This window comes from Nylanderia fulva, unplaced genomic scaffold (genome assembly GCF_048542155.1).
Source record: "Nylanderia fulva isolate GAGA-0341 unplaced genomic scaffold, ASM4854215v1 Scaffold41, whole genome shotgun sequence".
Lineage (NCBI taxonomy): Eukaryota > Metazoa > Arthropoda > Insecta > Hymenoptera > Formicidae > Nylanderia > Nylanderia fulva.
In genome coordinates, this window is record NW_028190488.1 from 1,418,543 (window position 1) to 1,438,547 (window position 20,005).

At 37.3% G+C, this 20,005-nt stretch overlaps 2 protein-coding genes across 4 annotated transcripts; one reads left to right on the top strand and one right to left on the bottom strand.

The window, feature by feature from the left end:
• Positions 1-260: 260 nt before the first annotated feature.
• On the bottom strand, positions 261-7,855 carry LOC114939789 (uncharacterized protein KIAA0930 homolog). Of its 2 annotated transcripts, XM_029314204.2 has the most exons (9): positions 7,311-7,855; positions 5,599-5,918; positions 5,044-5,307; positions 4,860-4,959; positions 4,067-4,369; positions 2,788-3,027; positions 1,816-2,430; positions 680-829; positions 261-438 (listed from the first exon to the last, which is right to left on the bottom strand). In XM_029314204.2, the coding sequence occupies exons 1-9, from the start codon at positions 7,432-7,434 to the stop codon at positions 398-400; spliced, it is 2,157 nt and encodes a 718-aa protein (XP_029170037.1). In that variant the 5' UTR covers positions 7,435-7,855; the 3' UTR covers positions 261-397. The 2 variants fall into 2 exon arrangements, with proteins under 2 accessions (XP_029170037.1, XP_029170038.1); XM_029314205.2 differs by lacking the exons at positions 1,816-2,430; positions 2,788-3,027 and having other exon boundaries at positions 7,311-7,853.
• Positions 7,856-8,383: 528 nt separating this feature from the next.
• fat-spondin (extracellular matrix protein f-spondin) lies at positions 8,384-19,125 on the top strand. 2 transcript variants are annotated; one of them, XM_029314202.2, is made up of 12 exons: positions 8,384-8,508; positions 14,238-14,428; positions 14,649-14,833; positions 14,939-15,142; positions 15,543-15,829; positions 16,090-16,493; positions 16,717-16,888; positions 17,099-17,348; positions 17,438-17,621; positions 17,829-17,992; positions 18,067-18,252; positions 18,429-19,125. In XM_029314202.2, the coding sequence occupies exons 1-12, from the start codon at positions 8,450-8,452 to the stop codon at positions 18,513-18,515; spliced, it is 2,373 nt and encodes a 790-aa protein (XP_029170035.2). In that variant the 5' UTR covers positions 8,384-8,449; the 3' UTR covers positions 18,516-19,125. The 2 variants fall into 2 exon arrangements, with proteins under 2 accessions (XP_029170035.2, XP_029170036.2); XM_029314203.2 differs by lacking the exon at positions 8,384-8,508 and adding an exon at positions 11,848-12,113.
• Positions 19,126-20,005: the final 880 nt, after the last annotated feature.

Genomic DNA, 20,005 nt, shown 5'->3' on the forward strand with positions numbered 1-20,005 from the left:
AATAAACTTAAATCTCACGTTAAAATTTTTAATTTTGACGATCCTCAAAGATCGCATGCAAAGAAAAAAGAAATATTTAAATTTTATTTTCGATATATGAAAAAACTCGTAGTTTGATTTTAATATTATTTTTCTTATTTTAATATTATTTTTGTTTTTTTATCCGAATAAACTATTATGCAAATATAATTTGTTTTAATACATCGCAAAATGAAACACCTAATTTGCACATACGAAAAGGAGTCAAACTGATGCATATATGTGTGTAAATAATATTTCTCATTTATTACTTAAACTATACATCATATATTATTCTTTGGGCCACAATCTTACAACGGTATACGTACAAAGTAAAAAAAGGAAAGTGTCGAAATTAGATAAGATATTAGATTGTTGGCTAGAACGTTAAGATAGGTCCTTCCCGGTGATCCAAAATATCTGCAATTAAAAATTGCGATTAAATACAACAATTTAAATATCATAATATACATTTGCATTTATATTAAAAGTGTCTCCGAAAATTTAAATCGGCCAATTTTATAAAGGATGTTTATGAGTAGAAACACACAGGAAAAATGTGTTACATATACATAAATTGGCATAATTTAGTCAACAAATTACCGGGCAATATAAATGTGTAATAGCGAAGATGTGTTACTGTAATACTATAAAATTTTACCTTTGGCTATACTCCACCATGGCAATGTAATGTATGTCAAAAAAGCATTTAGAGGTACAGATTGCGCTCTCTTCGTCTCTTTCCAGAAATGAAAGGTTTGGGTAAAACCTCGCATCGTCCAGAGCGGATTATACGCCCCGTCATCCAGCTCTGAAAGAAAGAGAGTTATTAAACACTATACCGTATCGAACGTTATATTGTAATACATCTTTGATATCCTGTGATGATCGTTCAATTGACAGGACGATGAAGTCGTTTTCACAGGACGAACATTCAATCGAGCGATGAAACATAGAATAAGGTACAAGCATAAGATGAAATTAAATGTCATATTTTGATGAAGTTGTTACGAGTCATAATGGAATGAACGAGTTTGAAGCGATATGATACGCAGATCGTGTGTATGTGTGTGTTTGTGTAAAAAGATGCGTGTGCAAGTGCAAACAGAGCGAGGAATATGAGAAAATCTTTTAATCTTCGCTTTTATACTTCAAAAAATAGATAATGTATAATAATAAACTTCATTCACGCACTGTGTGCAATTTATGCAAGTTACACATAGAAATATAAATTCGCAGATTTGCTGAAAGTATAAGAAAAAAATTCACACAATTGCTTTGTTATTTACTTTATAAGAAAAATCAGCAACTTTTAATGTATTCTTAAAAATTCTGTCGTTGCAATGAGAGATAGAATTGACACATTGTGTTTATATAAAGCGAATTAGATTAATTGTCTACCTACTTTCGATGACTATGCTTATTTATCGGTGGTGAAATATCCGCGATCGAGAATCGAATTATAAGAATAATCGATCGAAAGTTGCTTTCGAAACAAATACCTCCGATCGTCATCAACCCTCTTCGCAAATCACCACCACTACCACCACTCCCTCCATCGCGACTCACAGCCGTTGTCATTTCACCATCCCATAAACACAGTCATTAATCGCAGTCATGCTTTGAACACGTCTACATTACACGAATAACGGATCAGTACAATGAAGATGATGATCTCTGGATTGCTTTCGTTGGAAATAGAGGACAAGGGTTATATTCTTTTTTTATTTTTTTTATTTTTTTTTTTTTTGAGATAGAGAAACAGGTGACCGGGGTAGGAGATAGGAAGGAATTTACCCTGTGAGCCGGGGCGGCGCGGGAGCTCGCACCAGTAGTAGATCGCGGTTCCATCAGGTGTGACACGATGCGGTGGCAGAGGGTTACCCGCGAAGCTGCCCGAGAGCGCCCTTCGACGTCGTCTTCGAGGCAGGGTGGCGCTCTGGCGGCGCGCGGACGTGACATCATTGTTGGGACGCGTCGCGTCTTGCTGATGGGCGTTCGCGTTTTTGTCCCTGATCTCGTCGTTCTTGTTCTTGTTGTTCGGCGTTCCGTTGTAGTCCTCGTGATCGGAACCGACGCTCCGTAACCGACTCCGTCTTACCCGCAGGAGCTCGTCGTCGCTCAGCCGCCGATGCTCCTCGTCGTCGGTCTCCAGTCCGTTGTGATGATTGAACAGGTGGCCGGCGCTGTACGGCCGTCGTTTCCGGTTATTGTCCTCCGCCGCGTCGTAGCCCAGCGGCAGTTCCTCCTTGCCGTGGACCAAAATCGCGCCCGAGTCTAGCTTCTGCCGGACGTTGTCGTCCGTCAGGCACCGGCCGGCCGGCACTAAGATCTCGCTGCCCACTTCTATGTGTTGGTGCTGGTGGTTTTGCCGATGATGATTGTTGCGCTGACGGTGATTGCGGTGGAAACCTGCCGCGAGAACCACGTCGTCATTTAGACGGCGATTGCACCCGTGTCGCGACTACAAACGATCGTGCTCCCCGGTCTCTTATCGCGCTTTCTCGTATATAGGTTTTAAATACAAGATCGACTTTACGAAGAAAACATTAATGTATAAGAGGCAGCTATCTATATATATTTCACGTCCCCAAACAAAAGAAGAAGAAATAAATTGATTGATAATTCGATCAAGCTCATTCCCATAAGAACACTTCGGAAAGGAGCTACAGAGTTTCTACCAAGTCAGACAAGAAGCAAGAGCGTCGGTCAGAGCAGAGACAGAGGAGAGACCGATCGTTTTTTCTTAGCGCGAACGAGCACACTCACCGTGTGTCTCGCGATAGATCGCCTCCTTGCGTATCGGCGAGTTCTCATTCGTCCCGGAACGTTCCCGAGCGTTAAGTTGTCGTTGCTTGTTGTGGACGGGATGATGATGTTGTTGTTGTTGTTGTTGTTGCTGTTGCCGGATCGGCGACAGATGAGACGATCTTCGTCGACGAGGCGTGCAGGGACTCCTGCGAGTTCCCGGTGAGCCCCGGCCGCCCCAGCTGCTATCCTGTACATCGGCTACAAAGGAAAGAGCCGGCATGGCACGTGTCAATTATTAAAGACAACAAGAAAGAACTTCTTCGTTCGTTAGTTTTTTCTCTGTCGGCTTTCTCAATACACGCGATTTCGATCGATCGAACCGGAGAGATTTAGTGTGTGCTGGTAGTGGTGGTGAGATGGTGGTAGTAGAGTGGTGGTGGTTGTTGGTGTTGGTGGTAGGTAGAGAGAATCTGAATCTGTTCTATTCTCGGTGTATTTCTATTTCTCACACGTCGTTTTTTAGTCTTTACGTAACACTGTGCTATACTAATATTTTCAGAAATTGCGAATCCTGAACGTCGACTAATCTAGATATAAAAAACTCAGATACCGTTCTAAGTAGTCTAGTATGACTATTGATATTTTATATATTCGAATAAATATAAAATCTCGTTATTATATGCGGCGCACCGAATTGTGCATATACTTTAAACGTAAGAAAGAAAATAAAAATTGGTAAACGTGAATGTGGAACGTGAACTCTTTTTAACGTATGCATGCGTTCGTCTTCTAAATCGCGCTAGTAGCTAATTATGATTTACATCTTTCAAAATATTGTTCAAATTTTATCAGGCTCAAGAGTCTATAAAGTTGCCAGCATCAAGAAGAAATATATTGTCGAGGGGCGTCTATACACGCCCGATAACATCAAGACAATTGTGCATCACATAGGTACAACGCAGGCGCATGCACAGATCGAGAGTGGATGCGAACGAAATACATTGAGAAGAGAAAGATGCTAAGTCCATATCCCGCATCTAACGCTCTCATAAATACACGTCTTAAATTAACAATCAATTGACATGGTAAAAAAAAAAAAAAAAAAAAAAAACACATTATTTGTAATTAAAAAAAAAGATCCAAAATTAAACCGTCGCGTTGAATAGCGGGATATGAATGTCGCAAGTCTAAGAGTGTAAAATTAAAAATCTAGTAAGTATAGCAAGAGAGAAGATCTGTGTACTTTTTTGGGAGGGTGGGTGCTTTTTTGTGTGTGTCGCGCCTTCAGGATAATTACCATCTCGAACGTCACCGGCTTCGATCTCGTTGAGACCATTCGCCATGGAATCGAGACCCTCGTTCTCCGATCTCGCCTTCGTGGCCACCGTATCCGGTTTCGTTCTCCAGCCGCCGCGCACGAAATTGTTGAGATTCGCACTGGGATCGGACAGTCTTCGTTGATGGCGATACATGAAGAGCTCCTCGGCATCGTCCCAGTCGGCGTCCCACAAATCGGTCGCGCAGTAACCCGGCTCGGACGTCGGGGTTTCCGCGCCGGAACCCTTCGGTTTCGTCACGGCCATCTCCGCGTGCCCTTTACCTAAAATGGATCATGGATATTTGTACAGTAATTTGAAATGTCTCGTATCGCGTTTTTTTCTATTTTTAAATCTTCTTGTACTAATATGGACATATTCTACTTTCCCGCCTACATTGCGTTGAATAATAAAGGTGAAACATGCTCGTTGACACCTACATTTATTGTTCGTATTGATCTATTTATTTTAATTTCTAGATTTTTAATAAAAGACTTAATAAAAGACTTTCAAGATACTTTTATATAAAATTATATTTTTAAGAATGTTTTTTCTCTGGTTTGTTTTCTCTCTTTTTTTTTTTGCTTACAAAAATTCTGTCGTATTATTCGTAATTCTTGATTTATTATAAAAAAGACAAAAAACTCATAAATCTCGGAAAGAAAAACAGAAACAATTAAAATAATGACTCGCAAGTGAATGGATTATTCAAAAGTAAAGATTGATTATTTGTTAAAATAATGTAAATAAAAAAAAATAATAAAATTTTCGTACCACGTGGTCCCTTCATTCGCACAAATTCTATTCTTTGCGAGGCCGCGCCGGAGAAGAGGCCGAATGTCATTCGCTGCGCCATTTTAGTGCTCAGGCTCGACTAAAAATAAAAACAATCATTATATATGCATGCAAAAACTGATGACGCATTTGTGAGATCATCGTAGGATTATCAGCGACTCACCCTCGCGTCGTAAACCTTTTTTAAAGCGTCATATCTGATTGAGCCGAGAAAAATGACACCCTGGATGGCACCTTCTCGATCGGAAGCGACTAGTTCCACGCATACCATCTCCCCGTCCCTGACTAAAATATCACAGAAAACTTCGTCGAAATTGTCCACCATGAAGCATATGTGCGGGTATGTCATTTCCTCGAGGTCGCCCTTGGCGTCCATACGCCGTCGACTCGGACTGGCGTATACTTTCTGAGAATGCCTTCGCAAAACCTGAAAAGAATCAAGTTATGTTTAGGGATAGGCACTTTATGCTTTGAGCATAATAGCATAATGTGTCAAAATTTGTTTAATATAATATTAAGTGTGTACTATGCACAATTATTAAAATTAATGCTTAAAAACAATTTTTGACACATTATGCTATTCAAATTTAAAGAGATGATAAAGATATAAGGCATTATGTCAAATTCTGAAAAGTAAAACTTGATTGAAAAATTTGGAGAGAAGGTATAATCCATCTGAACCATTCTGTATGTTTTTGCGATCATCGCCGATTCTCACTTGCAATTCCTTGGGGCTCGTTCTCGTACAGATCGCCAAGGTGAGCGTGTAGTCGAACTGATGAACGACGAGATTCAGGTACACGGTTTCTTCCCAATCGATGTCGGGATCGCCGATCGGCAGTTTTTTGCTGTCCTTACGAAATACGTCGACCTCGGTTTCGAATTTGGGCAGATATCTCGACGAGGTCTTCACATGTTTCTTGCGAACGAAGAAGAGCAGGTCGTCGCCGTCGATAGCGTGCTCCGCTTGAAACAGGAAGTGCCGAACAAACAGGTCCGTCCAGTAGGTTGTGCCTTGAAGTACAACAAACCCAGAGTCTGAAAAAAAACGAAAAAAAATTACGTGTCTAGAGACGTGGATCAAATGTCAAAATTCGGAACGCGGTTGATTTTTCAAGGGCGCCAACTAATATCAAATTCATCCTCAATCGATTTGATATTACGTGCAAAAGGGTGTATCGGCAAGAAGGAGACACGATATAATGAGGCGGGAAATATCAAGTAATCGATACTTATATATGACGGCGGTTATTGATGGAAAAGGTCTCGCTAAGATATATTTTTAACTGCATCTTTAATTTTTATTTCTTTTTCTTGAATTTTAATATTTTAACAAATACAATTTTATAATAATTGTTAATTAATTTTTTGATAAATAATAGATAAATGTATTTAAATCGCCATGACTTAATTTATTTCTTTTGATAAATACGTTCTAGAGTTTAAAAGAATTGTAAGTGAAATTATAAGAATGTTTTATGATTAATGAGAATAAATAATAAATGCTGTAAAAATCGAAAAGCAAAATGGTGCAAAACGTAAAATGATAAAGAGAGTATATAAATAAAGAGTATTAACATATTATTATTTATTTAATATGAAAGAGAATGAGATGAAAATAAATAACACTGAATTATTATTGTGTATGATAATTGTTTTACAGGTATAAAAAAATAAATACATAAATATTATAAACATTTCTTTTGATGAAATGTTTCATTAAAGTGATTGTTATATAACGAGAATCTGTCAATAATGAACACAAACGATAGAATGATTGGCAGTTTCATTATTAAAATATTCAAAGAACTGAATTATTAATAACATCGAACAGTTCTCGACATTACAAAAGTGTGTTTCATTTTTCGTATATATCGATAAAACCTAATTTTATATACATATTTTCATTTACATTATATAATAAATTTTTTAAACCAAAGACATTTTAATAAAATATAATAAAACATTTAAGCTAATATCTGAATCTATCCTTTTGTATCTGCAAAAGTATTAAAATCTATAAAAACTAAATGTATAAGTAAGACAATAATGATTTCAAAATAATATTAAAAAATTTCTTTTAATATACCAAAAATGTTCATAAGATCTCATAAAATAATGAAAGACTACAGCCAAAAAAAAAAAGACAAAAAAGAAGATCAGAAACAATAGAGTTTCCCCAAAACACCCCTCAAGCGAGACGGTCCTCTTTTCGGCGGTCAGTTAACTCGATCGAAAGCGAAACCCCTATACACAACTTTGTTCGTGCCGAGCACACCCCCGACTCGCTCTGCGCACATTCTCAGCCCCGAATCCAACGATGCGTGCACGCACACATAGGGGGTGAACCCTCTAAGCGAGACAAACAAACGCCGGCTGCACCCCGCTTCGGTTTTGCATATATATATATATATATATATATATACAAACCATCCTTGAGCATCTGTCTGAGCTCCTTCGTCCTCTGAAAATTGATTTCCTCGAGTAGCTGCTCCAACATCGTCGGGGCCCTCGTCAGACCCGCCGACGACGAGCTACTCGCGAGGCTCGCCATGGTCGAATGAATTTGCGTGCCTTCCTTCCTATGGTCTCTCACGATTTGACAGCCGTCTGTGCCGCCTTCCACTTGCGTCGTTGTATTTGACGGGAGCGTCCTTGGCCCCGAATCAGGAGCGTCGAGTCTCCGATGGTGCCTCTCTCTCGAGGGACCGGCGCGCTTGGAGAATGCGCTCCGAAGAGATGACGCGGGCTACGAGATGACGGACAGACGGCGACAGAGGTCGGTGACGAGATGATTTCACGTCGGCCTTCCCATTTTCCGAGTCGAGAGTCGCGCGAGATCAGAGAAAATGACGAGCTGCGCGTCGCTTCGCGCACGGGCGAGTTGCTCGACGAGCCGACGAGGAGAGAAACGTCAAATCGGAGCTCGTCGCGCGGCGCGGCTCGGCCGCGACTGACCGTGCCAAGTGCGTTTGTCGATAATGCAACGCATGCGTGTCTCTCCTCTTGCATATGTCAGCGTTTCCAAGGCGCGATATTCAAATGACATCCTGTACAGAAGCTTGGCGATGTCGTTCTGGAGTTTGACGGAACTTTCCCGTATAAAGCGTCTGATTCAAGACAACGCGACGAAAAAAATGTTATTTGCCTTCAATTTTATTTAATTTGCCTTCTATTGACATAACTTCTCGCATACAATCATATTTATATTTGTCCAACATAGTTTATGAACTGTAAGACGAAATAAGGATGAGGAAAGTGAAATAAAGATCGATCGGTAATCTGGGACAAGAGTCTTGCTTTGAAAGAAGTTGAACTTTCTCCTCGGATTGTCAAGTCCTAGACGGAATATAGTGTGGAACAAGCGGTAGGAAATTGTTCAACTGAAAACTTGACGTATAATCTTCAAACTATGAGTGTTTATCACGAACGTTTCTGCGTTATCTCGAGAGTCTGAAACGATATCGAGTGACCTAAAACTGACCCCGTGAGTCTCGATAAAACCTCCGGGACCCAGTTGTCAGTTAACTCGAAACCGAGTATATCGAACGAGTGTAATATGTCAGTCGATGTCCGTTGCTGTCCGTCGAGATTTGACTAGGGAGCAGATTCGCAGGTGCATTTTCCGGTGAGTATCTTCGCGATCTTCGGTCATGTTCAACGCGTCGCATAAGCGAGTCTGTGACTAATCGGTCCATTATTGAAGCTCAGTTGCGTAATTAACTTGTCGAGCGCTCGCGCGAACACGTTGATCTTTCTCGTGTATTGAATTCAAATGAGACTCTCGAGACGCCTCGGGCCGATCGCGACATAATTAACGGTGCACTACGCGATTAATAATCATTTTAATATTATGGAAATTTATTACATATTGCAATTTCGATACGGTTAACATTATGAAATTTGAATTGCAAATCTTCGAGACGCATCCTCTCTAATATCTTTTTAATATACATTCGACCTACTTGCCTCCGAAATGTTTTACATGCAAATAAAATATTTGAATTTATCGTCATAGATTTTAAAATGTTACAATTTTATTGCGCTTAATGTTCATTGAATATTATTTTATTTTACAGACTTAATATTTCTATCTATTATAGATTTTATAATTTTTTCTTCTTAAATTTTCTTCTCAAATTGTTTTCTCTCCGAAAACTATCGTCTAATTGAATACTCATTAATAGTTTAAAAAATAATTTAGATAAGACTTAAGGTCGGAGAAAATATCTCACACATGCGATCAAATTCCACGGAGAATCTCTTAATTAATTATTAATTCTTAGAGAGCTATCGCTTGTTATAGCATTAGTGGCTGTTAAGCAATCAGGCATAAAGTATCAGATTTTGCCTTCGGCGAAGCATCCTGAAGTCATAGATAGATTTCTGTGAAAGAACTAAACGGCATGATAAAAGTATCTGCGCTCAGCGATATTCTGCTATTCTCTTTTAACTGCCGTGGAGGAATTATTAATCGATACAATGCGTGTCAGGAATTAAAATAATGAGAGGCATTAATTACATTTAACTGAGAGTATATTCACTGTGAAAACAAAGTCCTTAAAAGTCTGTACATGAATATCAGATCGCTCGTATTACAATGTATAATACATTTGTACGCGGTGACAGTTGATAACCGAATCTCCCGCACGCAAAATCGCTCCTCGTATCTTTCACCTCAAAAATCGACCTTCGAGAGGCTTCGAGAATTTTATGTTCGTTTATTTTACAGACTTAATATTTCTATCTATTATAGATTTTATAATTTTTTCTTCTTAAATTTTCTTCTCAAATTGTTTTCTCTCCGAAAACTATCGCCTAATTGAATAGTCATTAATAGTTTAAAAAGTAATTTAGATAAGACTTAAGGTCGGAGAAAATATCTCACACATGCGATCTTTGTCTCTTAACGTCTCGATATTTGTCTCTGTGCTTCTCGTCTTTCGTCTCTCTCTGTCTCGTCTGTTACGTTTTTATTTATATTTATTTGTGTCTCGGTACTTTTCGCATGTGTGTGGCCGTATTCGTATAAGTGTTTTCGCTCCCTAATTTTCGGGATGTATGTGACGATGTAATCGCCACACTCTATATAGAATTATGTCCGGCGGAAAATCTGCTCGATAATTCGCGCGAGTTTCCGGTCTCCCTTTTGTCGGCAGCATGGATGTAAAGCCTTTTAGAATTTATTATCCGCCTGTGTCTCTCGCGCGTGTATATTAATCGCACAAAGTGAGCAAATGTGCTTCGTGTCGGACAAACAAGCGGAGGTGGACCGGAAGTAACACGATAAAGTATCCAGCATTGTGATGGTGACGGGCTTAATTGACGAACGCTCCGATGTAGAGTTTATTGTTTGAAAGAATGAAAGGAAATTATTTACGGGACGGCAACAAAACAGCTACGGGGCAATATCGATTATCGCCTACCGCGAAATAGTACGAATTAATAAACGCAACGTCAGCGAACCACATTTCTGTTAAAGCTGCGAATGCAATTTTCACAGTGTCATGTTGACAATAGCACCCGGACGCTTGCCTAGCTGATACTTTTAAACTTTGCAAATAAAGGATTAATTTAAACGGCTCATTGAACGGCCGTTTCAGTAAATGTATGCGATAATTGGAACAAAAGCGTACCTATTCAAGTACAATAAATTAATTAAACCAATCCGATTCAGTCATGTGTGAAAATAATTTCAACGAAATTGCACCGTATAATGAATTATGGGGAGAATCGTGAGAGCTGTCAAATTATTATGTTTACTTGTATTATGGCTCGTTAAATTTGAAAGATGGCCAAGATGATTATACAGACAGTCACGAATATACAGACGTCACGGAGTAATGGCACGTACGCTCGCATAATTATCTCTAATAACGAAATGTAGCTAAATTGAGTACTGTGACTCATGTAAATATAATATAACTACATCAGTTATCACAACAACACTATAATGGTAAAATATATATAATATTGAAAAAGTAAAAAAAGACAGACAAAGAAAAGAGAGAAAACTAATATATTAAATATATATTTTTAAAAAATATTATTATTAAAAATACAATTAAAAAGAAAGCACAAATTAAAGAGAAAGATCAAATTGTAAAGATGTAATTACAATAAATGTAATTTGTTCAAGAATTGATATATCATATAAAGTTTCATCGTTGCTGCAAGAAATAAAAATACAATTTAAAAAAAATTATATATATGCAGATTTATGATAAATGTAACTTGCTTAAGAGATATGATTGAATGTCATGAAGATAAAAAGATTGTTGCATCTTTCTGCAAATCGTAATCTGTATATAATAATTCAGAAGATCTTATCTATGTTTGCATACTATAGAGAATAAAAATTGTAAAGTTGGTAATTGATCACATACATTTATAATAGGTATACATAATTTGTCAAAGATGAAACGTAATAAAATCTCCCTGTAAGAAAGAGAAAAGTATTTTAATTAATTGTATGCATGTTTTTATTTTTTATAGTTTGCTAAGATAGAATACGATGAAGTACGAAGATGCACATTGCAAACCATTTAATCTATACATTAATTCAAAGAAAATTTCAATGTGCTCTAACAATATTGCAAGAAATAAAAGTATGGATTATTTTGCCACACATCCATTTATAACAAATATACAGTTCATTAAACAAAATATATAATCAAATAAAATGAATACATTTTGCAAATCATCATCTACAAAAATATAGCAATTTAAATGTAGTAATTTAAAAATCTTATCATACGTTAGAAATATAGCAAAAAATATATAATATAATATACACATATAAAATATTTATAGGAAACAAAAATATACCGATATAAGTTAATTAATAGATATATATTTTAGAATTAGATAATTTGACATTTCTATTAGTTTGCTAAATATGGAATATGATATGATCAAAATATGCTCATATAACTCGGTTTGTCACATTTAATAATTGAGCTGTTAACATCTAATTATTTCACTAATTGCGAGCGCGTAAATTCACCCACGCGCGCAGTTATGGTAAGAGGGGTACGATTGAGGATACGAGTTCGACTGTGAGTCGTGTATGCATCAGTTTTCACGCGTGTGTACACACGAAACAGCGTCGCCGACTCGGTTCAATAGTTTTCGGGCCAACCGAAGCGAAATTTACAATTAATTAATTCGACACACAAACGTTCGCGGAGTGAACCGGTTAAAAGTGAAAATTGATTACCACATTGATTAGATGTATGTATAAAAAAAAATAAAATAAAATAAAATAAAATAAAGGCAAAACTGCGCGCGACAAACACCAGTTGTGATGATTGTTAAATGTTCTTTGGGAAAACAGATTCGTCATTGATATATAAACTTGTCTATTTCTGTATCGCTGAGTAAGACAAAGCTCGTATACGGAATTGATTTTATTGCGGAAATTATACGTTAAGAGCGCACATGATACATGTTTTTTACTTTCGCGATTTTTTTGACAACTAATCAGTGATTTTTTTACGACATTTATTGTGTTGTGCATCTTCAATTCTTTTTTTCAAGAGAAATTCAGAAATTGTATATTTTATACTTTTCGCACACCCTGTATGTCGCATTTCACGATAGGGTGAACTGCCCCAGCTATCGGAGCGTAATAAATTCACGCCACGTGCTGCAGCACGAGATGCGTTTTTCGCATTCTGTAATTTCCGCCTCTGTCCTCTCGTTTCATTTCTGCCTTGCCGACTAGCGTTCTAGAAACCTATACACCTACCTACGTGCCACCGTGAACGTCGATCTCGAAAGCTGGTTGGAGCGGATTGACAACAGTCTCGACCCAGTTCCCAACTATTCGACCGCATCGAATGCAAATAATGACATCTCGGATGCGGACGTACGGCACGCGTTCCTGTCTCCACATGTGCCCATATTCAAAATTTCAAACCTGTTCAAAATTGTTTTCTCGATTCTACTATCACGTTCATCATTCGCACATTTTTTCTTCGATTCACCGTTAATTGATTAAATTTTTTTCTTGATTCATATTTTAATCTGAATAATTGTGTATTTTATGTAACTTTTTTATATAATTATCTTTTACATTTATTATATTTTCTTTTTTATAATTTTTTTATATTTATCTTTATGTACCCTTCTAACAATTAATAATTAATATAAACTTGTAACTCAAGCTCCATCTCTGTCTAGTGAGATTTTCTTTCTTGGTAATGTTTCTGTACTGTGAAAGTTTTGTCTAGCACAGTGCATAAAGCCATTCATTAATTATAGTAATAACAAGTTGTAAACGGTTGTGCATCTTGAGACGAATCGTAAAGTACATGTTTAAGCTTTCACACGCGATCGCATTGATAATCATAAGATTTCACGGTCTTATGCGCACGGTCTTATAATCACGTCATGCCATCGTTAGATGAACGAAAAAGAAATGAGAAAAGTTCATACAGCGTTGCTCGATTGCAAAGATATCAAAGTGTAATTATGATTATCTTAATTTTTGTTTCGCGGAAATTGGGACTTATGAGAGAATTTTGCGGAAAACAATAATTAACATTCTCTTTTTCCTACAAGAAACAATGCAAAAAAATGTTTTTGTTAGCGACGAATTATCTATGCAATAATTATTATATTATGTCATTAAATTCGCACAATCTTAATTTTTAAATTATCGTGAAGACTATGAAAGAGATCGCGGATTAGCTATAAAAAAGAACAACGATTTAACTTGGATAAAATTGCCACAAGTACGAGAATGTCAATTTTATTTTCAAGTATAAAAAAGTTAATCTAATTTTTATTGGAGAAAAATGTAAATTTTACTCCGATTCTCTTGCTGTTCACTTATAATCCAACGATATTATCGGATCACGAGATTCATTCGTATTACAATCTCCGTTCGCCGTTCTCGTAATTTCGAAATCGTGATTCGCAATCCGTTCGCGATCATTCATCGCACTTTGTGGCCCAATGTAGCACAAGCTATTCCTGCGGCAATCTATCGAATCTAACAATAGCGCTCGAAAGAGAATCGACGGAATTCTCTCATTTGGACTTTACGACGCGTGCGTTCGTTCTCTGCAAACGAATTCCAACAATGACGACACTTAAGAGATCAGCTGGGATTTGCTCGATTCTCGCCAATTGCAGTTATTCTCTTGACAGAGCAAGTGAGGCGTGAATTCAAGGACGAGTCGTCGGAATGTCATTCTCGCATTACAAATTTCACGAAGATGTTTTAACTGGTATCACACAACCGTCTAATAATAATGATAAAGAGACCAGAGCTTTTATATAACGTTACTATTGTAGACTAAGAATACAAATATAACTCTTGCAATATATTAATATGTATTTGTGTTTTAGATTCTTCAAAATGTTATTCTTATTATTCACGGCATGTCTCATTGCCGTGACTCACGCCGGATGTCCTATACGACCGACGGTAGGACAAACTTCCGCAAATAGGACTCAAGGCGATGGTGGTTACAGAATTCTTATCAGCGGACAGACAAACGAATACTTTCCCAATGCAATACATACAATCAGTCTGCAAGGTTTGATTCCCTGAACAATTATTTCAAAGATCGATAAATGGAAAAACGAAAAGAATACACAATATCGCGAAGGATTTCGAAGATTTTTAGGCTTTGATTTTTAAATGTTGTTCTTATGAAAAATTATACTAAATCTTAAGTGCTGTTTTTGTGAAAAAAGCTATATTAAATTATATGAAGTATAAAAATGTTTTAAATATGTAAAATTATGGAATTTCAGGCTCGCGGACGCACGAGAGACTGCAACAATTTACACGGTTTACGTTGACAGTTCATTCTCAGCACGCGCCAAGTAGTCCTTCGGCGAACGTCGGTTATTTCCAACTGTTCTCAGATTCCTTGACTACCTTCGACGAGGATTGCATTAACACAATCTCCGAATTGACTGATTATCCGAAATCGGAAGTACGACTCCTTTTTTTACAAAGAAATGAATTTACTCTTCTGTCTAATTCGTATTAATTTGTACAATTTATATGTTGAGAATTGATAAATATTTTTACTTGATAGATTCAGGTGATGTGGCGAGCGCCACCGACTGGTTCCGGATGCGTCATCTTTACTGCGATGATTTTGGAGAACAACGTACGATGGTACGCTGAGGATGGTGCTCTTTCTAAGATCATTTGCGAATCGAACAGCCATGAGTCAGACACAAAATCTGAAAATTCAGATGATACTAGATGTTGTGCCTGCGATGAAGCCAAGTATTCGGTGAGATATCAAATCTTTTGAAGAATTCGACGAAAAATATGTGCTGTAAAAAGCGATAAAATATTAAACATGATTTTAATAGTCAGATATTTAAATTAAAACATATAATTTTTTCATATTAATTTGCTGGATTAAAATATTTTTAATTCACTAGATTTACCCGATGAAAAAAGACAATTTAAATTTAATTTTAGGTACGTAGCAATTGTCATATTTTAATAAATAAAAATAAATAAAAGATATAAAATCCTTTAAAAAATATTTGAATACCAATATTGATAATAAATTTGTTTTAAGTTCCTAAATAATATTCTCTAATTTTTGTTAAACGATTCGCGAAAATTACGATGACAGGCGAGAACCGCAATTATTCGAATCTTGTCGAATCACACTTTTTCAGCTAACTATGGAGGGCATCTGGTCGAACAGAACGCACCCGAAAGATTTCCCCTTTTCCGCCTGGCTGACCCATTTCAGCGACTTGATCGGCGCATCTCACGAGCCAAATTTCTCCTTCTGGGGCAGAGATCACATCGCAACGGATGGTTTTCGACAATTGGCCGAGTGGGGCTCTGCGACGGGCGTTGAAGCAGAATTAAGAGATAAATCTAGACACCTCAGAACTCTTATTAAGGCTGCCGGTCTTTGGTACCCTAATGTCAATACCAATACGACGACAAGTTTTAGGTAACTACATGTAAAATATATTATTTGATACGAATTTTCTTATACTAAATATTTCGACCTCTCCAAATTGTTCGATGTTGATAATCGCGATAATATATAATTTGATATATTTTTAAATATTCAAATATTTAAATTAAAACACAATTTACTGGATAATCTTTGAATATTTCTACTAAAAAATAATTTAAAAAAAAATATTAAAAACTGTCAATGCGTTATATCTTGTTCTAAGCATATTGCAAATCAAAAAATCGTTTCAGGGTGGACCGAAGACATAATCTTCTCTCGGTGGCCTCCATGCTGGGTCCGTCTCCCGATTGGGTGGTAGGAGTGAGCAAATTGAATCTTTGTCAGAAGGATTGCACATGGACAAGGAGCATGATAATCGATCTTTATCCCTGGGATGCCGGCACCGACAATGGCATTAGTTACATGTCACCGAATTCCGAGACGAAACCACGCGAGAAGATGAAGCCGATAACAACGCTCTATCCGGAAGACCCGCGATCTCCGTTTTACGACCCGTCTGGCAGACCGATGCATCCCTTGGCTCGACTGTACTTAAATCGAGAGAAGATCATCTCGCGCGGGTGTAGCGAGGAACTCTTGCAGCAGCAAGTGGCTGAATTAGAAGTGGCCGAGAACACCGAAGACACATCGAGAAGTATGCATTGTTACGCCGTATATAAATATCTTTTATATTTTTTCAAATATTTTCCAATTCTTTTCAAAAGCGATCTGACAATTAATTACTTAATTCTTCTCACAGAATTATTGTTCGTGATATTTTAACGACGTCGTCAATCATTAAGGAAAATATATTAAGTTTACTCGTCAAGTGTGATTGAAGGGTATCAATTAGTTTGGTCTTGTTCTGAATTTTTAAGCCGAGTGTCAAACGACGGATTACTCGCCGTGGTCCTCGTGTTCGGTGACCTGCGGCAAAGGTCTAAGGATGCGCACGAGGTCGTACCGAATGCCGGAAAAAGCCGCAATGTTCAATTGCAACAGACAGCTGGTTTCGAAGGAGATGTGCGTCGCGTCTATTGCAGAGTGTTCGTGAGTAAATTCCCAATTTATTAACATTTATATCACCACCTCTGTACAAAAAATTGCGTATTAAAAAAATGACGAGACGATTCTCCCTCAAAATGAGAAAGTCACGCGACGAGTTTACGGATATCGACCGTGCAATTTCTCCGAACAAATTTTTTTATGTAAATCTACGCAATCAAGAGAAGAAATCTGAGAAATCCCCTTTTTGTGCAGAGGTGAAGAAGAAAATGACGACGACGTGATTTCCTCGCGGAGCAGCGACCCAGTTTGCGAGACCACCGAGTGGAGCGAATGGTCCGAGTGTTCCAACACGTGCGGAATAGGGGTGAAAATGCGCACGAGGAGATTCCGCGATCGTCGTGGCCGTAAACGATGCCCGCTCGTGTCGCTCGTCGAGAAGGAGAAGTGTATGGAGCCACCTTGCCAGACGGGAACGGAAGAGCAGCTCGATCCTGTCTGCAGAGTACGCGGTTCAAATTCGTCTGCATGTGTCGCGGGACGGATTTTTGCTGTAATTTAACAATAATAACGGCTAATGACGGATGATTTAAGGTTTCCGACTGGACTGACTGGTCGCCGTGTAGCGCTTCCTGCGGAAAGGGTGTAAAAATGCGGACCAGATTGCTGATAGTCGATCCGTCTCTGCAGGCGGAATGTTCCTCGCGCGTGGAATTGATTCAGCAACGACCTTGCCTCGTCCAATCGGACTGTACGTTTGATATGGCAACGGCAAAAGGTAAAATACAAAATATCAAAAGAAATCAATATTTTATGAGAGAGAGGGAGAAGAAAAAGTGTCTTTTATTTCTTCATCATATTAAAATTAAATATTAATCTTATGACTATTCTTCTTTTTAATGTAAGATGAAGAAGTTTCTCTGAAGGAGCGCGATTATTAAATTTGGAATGATAGATGTTACATTTCCTGTATCATTTTATACAGTCGTGTGCATGGAGGAGGCAGATCCTGGCCCGTGCAGGGGCTACTTCCAAAGATGGGCCTTCAACCCGCGGAAATTGATGTGCGCGCCCTTCGTGTACGGCGGATGTCGCGGAAATCGAAATAATTTCTTAACCACGGACGAGTGCAACAACACGTGTGGCGTTGTAAGCGCGAAAATTTCACGAACACGAGCGCAAGACCCAGATATGCCATCGTGAAATTCTTGTTCCTTGTTTAGGTACGAACTGCTCTTACCGACCAGACCCTTAACGGGAGCGCAAACCAAGATCAAGTACCCAGCGAAACGCTGAATCCACCACCTCTCGCCCTTCCTGTAGATTGCGTGGTGACGCGCTGGTCAAATTGGTCACCCTGTAGTGTCACTTGCGGCGTCGGTCGTGCAACGAGTTATCGTGTCATCGAGGTAATGGACTAATGAGTTTTGGGTGATTGCGGCCGCGAAATTACATAAATTCGCTGAAATTATGAAATTACTGTTGTGAACAAAATATGAATATTTATATTATTATTAAGTTTTAAATGCCATAATATATATTATAATTTTCTCCTGGTCTAATCATATCTTTTCTTTATAATTAGCGACAAGCTGCAAATGGCGGTCGTCCTTGCCCGAAGAAATTGCATCGCCGTTATCGCTGCGAGCTCGCACCTTGTGAAGAATTATGAGTTAAGAAGAAACTACTCCATACACTCGATGGCATTTAATTTAGAATATAGATATTTTAAGGATTAAGTATAAAGAAGAAAATCTATATATATGGAAAGAGATATAATTTTAATTATATTCTATAAAGAGATAAATCTCTCTGTAAATCTCTTTTAAATCTTAAAACGTAAATCATATACATATAATATGAATGGATCATTGTGCCTTGTCTTTACAATTTGATTATTTCAGGTTTTCCCATTTTCGTGACACCTTTTCACAACTATACAGTAAAGAAATATAATTTGATTTTAAAAAATTAAATTATTTAGATCATTAAATCTCTTTTATCGATTATGGCGTGTATCAAGACTGAAATATCGTTTTTAACAATATTATACAATCTAATGATTCACGTTGAACATTCCAGAATTAATATTAATCAACGCTTTTATAGAAGATCGATGTTACATTACTACGTTACGGTTCCCATTACTGCGGATTACGGTGCACTGCCTGTTTTTAAATTAATCGTGTAATTAAGCATTATACTGCGTTTTATATTCACTATAAAATGTCGGGTGCAAAATAAACGAATTATCAGAATAAATGATATTTTATTAATGGTCATTTCGTGTTGGTGTTGTTCTCTGCTAATCCCATCGAATTTCAATTGATCCTATAATATGGTCTGTAATTACTTTATCGGATAATATATATATATATATATATATATATATATATATATATGTTTATCTCTTATAATGTATTGATTTAATCAAACTCTATTATTACATTGCAACAAATTAATATCACGCAGAAGCCAAATGGTTAACCGTAATATATATATATTAATATTATATAAATATTATATACATATTATTCTCTCGTGACATATTTGCCAGCAAGTAGAAGAAAATTAAAAAAAATACCTTTTTTGCATTTGACATAAAACTTATTCATATTATGTATATAAAATATTATGTATACATTTCGAAAAAGCAATTAAAATTAAATCCTGAGTGTGAATCTATCCGATTTGATTCTCGCTTATTCTCGCGCTATATTCAATCATTTTTGCAATCACATTGCGAAATATCGCTTCGAGGAACATACGTTCATTCGAGCTGATTGATAACAAGCGCAATGCTAGGTATTGCGTTTGCTATCTTTTCGCTTCGACATCATGATTCATGCGCCCATAATTCACTACGGACTTTGAATTGCGATGAGAGCGCTGTCTTTGGAAAACATCCAAGATTCCGGAATTTCTCGAGAGATCTTCCGACACTCTACTACGGTTTTCCATTATCTTTCGCGTAGCATGTGCGATTTTACAAGCGAAATCATGGGAGGAGCTGTATATGTATGTGTTTGCAGATAGAAGAATTCCAATTTTATACATTTGCAATCGTGAAAAAAATTCGATCGGATTTGCAGAATTTTCGCATTATTCAAATAATTCTGAGTTTTATCTCGCACTTATTTAAAATCAATTGGTTCCGCTTAC

What these genes read in the sequence shown, in the direction of transcription:
- fat-spondin (XM_029314202.2), top strand. Translation starts at nt 8,450, where the DNA reads ATGTCCGTTGCTGTCCGTCGAGATTTGACTAGGGAGCAGATTCGCAGG. An exon ending in CTGATTATCCGAAATCGGAA is followed by an intron (nt 14,834 to 14,938) that starts GTACGACTCCTT and finishes TTTACTTGATAG; the next exon opens with ATTCAGGTGATGTGGCGAGC. An exon ending in TGATATGGCAACGGCAAAAG is followed by an intron (nt 17,622 to 17,828) that starts GTAAAATACAAA and finishes CATTTTATACAG; the next exon opens with TCGTGTGCATGGAGGAGGCA.
- LOC114939789 (XM_029314204.2), bottom strand. Translation starts at nt 7,434, where the DNA reads ATGGCGAGCCTCGCGAGTAGCTCGTCGTCGGCGGGTCTGACGAGGGCC. An exon ending in CGAGCCCCAAGGAATTGCAA is followed by an intron (nt 5,308 to 5,598) that starts GTGAGAATCGGC and finishes GATTCTTTTCAG; the next exon opens with GTTTTGCGAAGGCATTCTCA. An exon ending in AGCCGGTGACGTTCGAGATG is followed by an intron (nt 3,028 to 4,066) that starts GTAATTATCCTG and finishes TTTCCTTTGTAG; the next exon opens with CCGATGTACAGGATAGCAGC.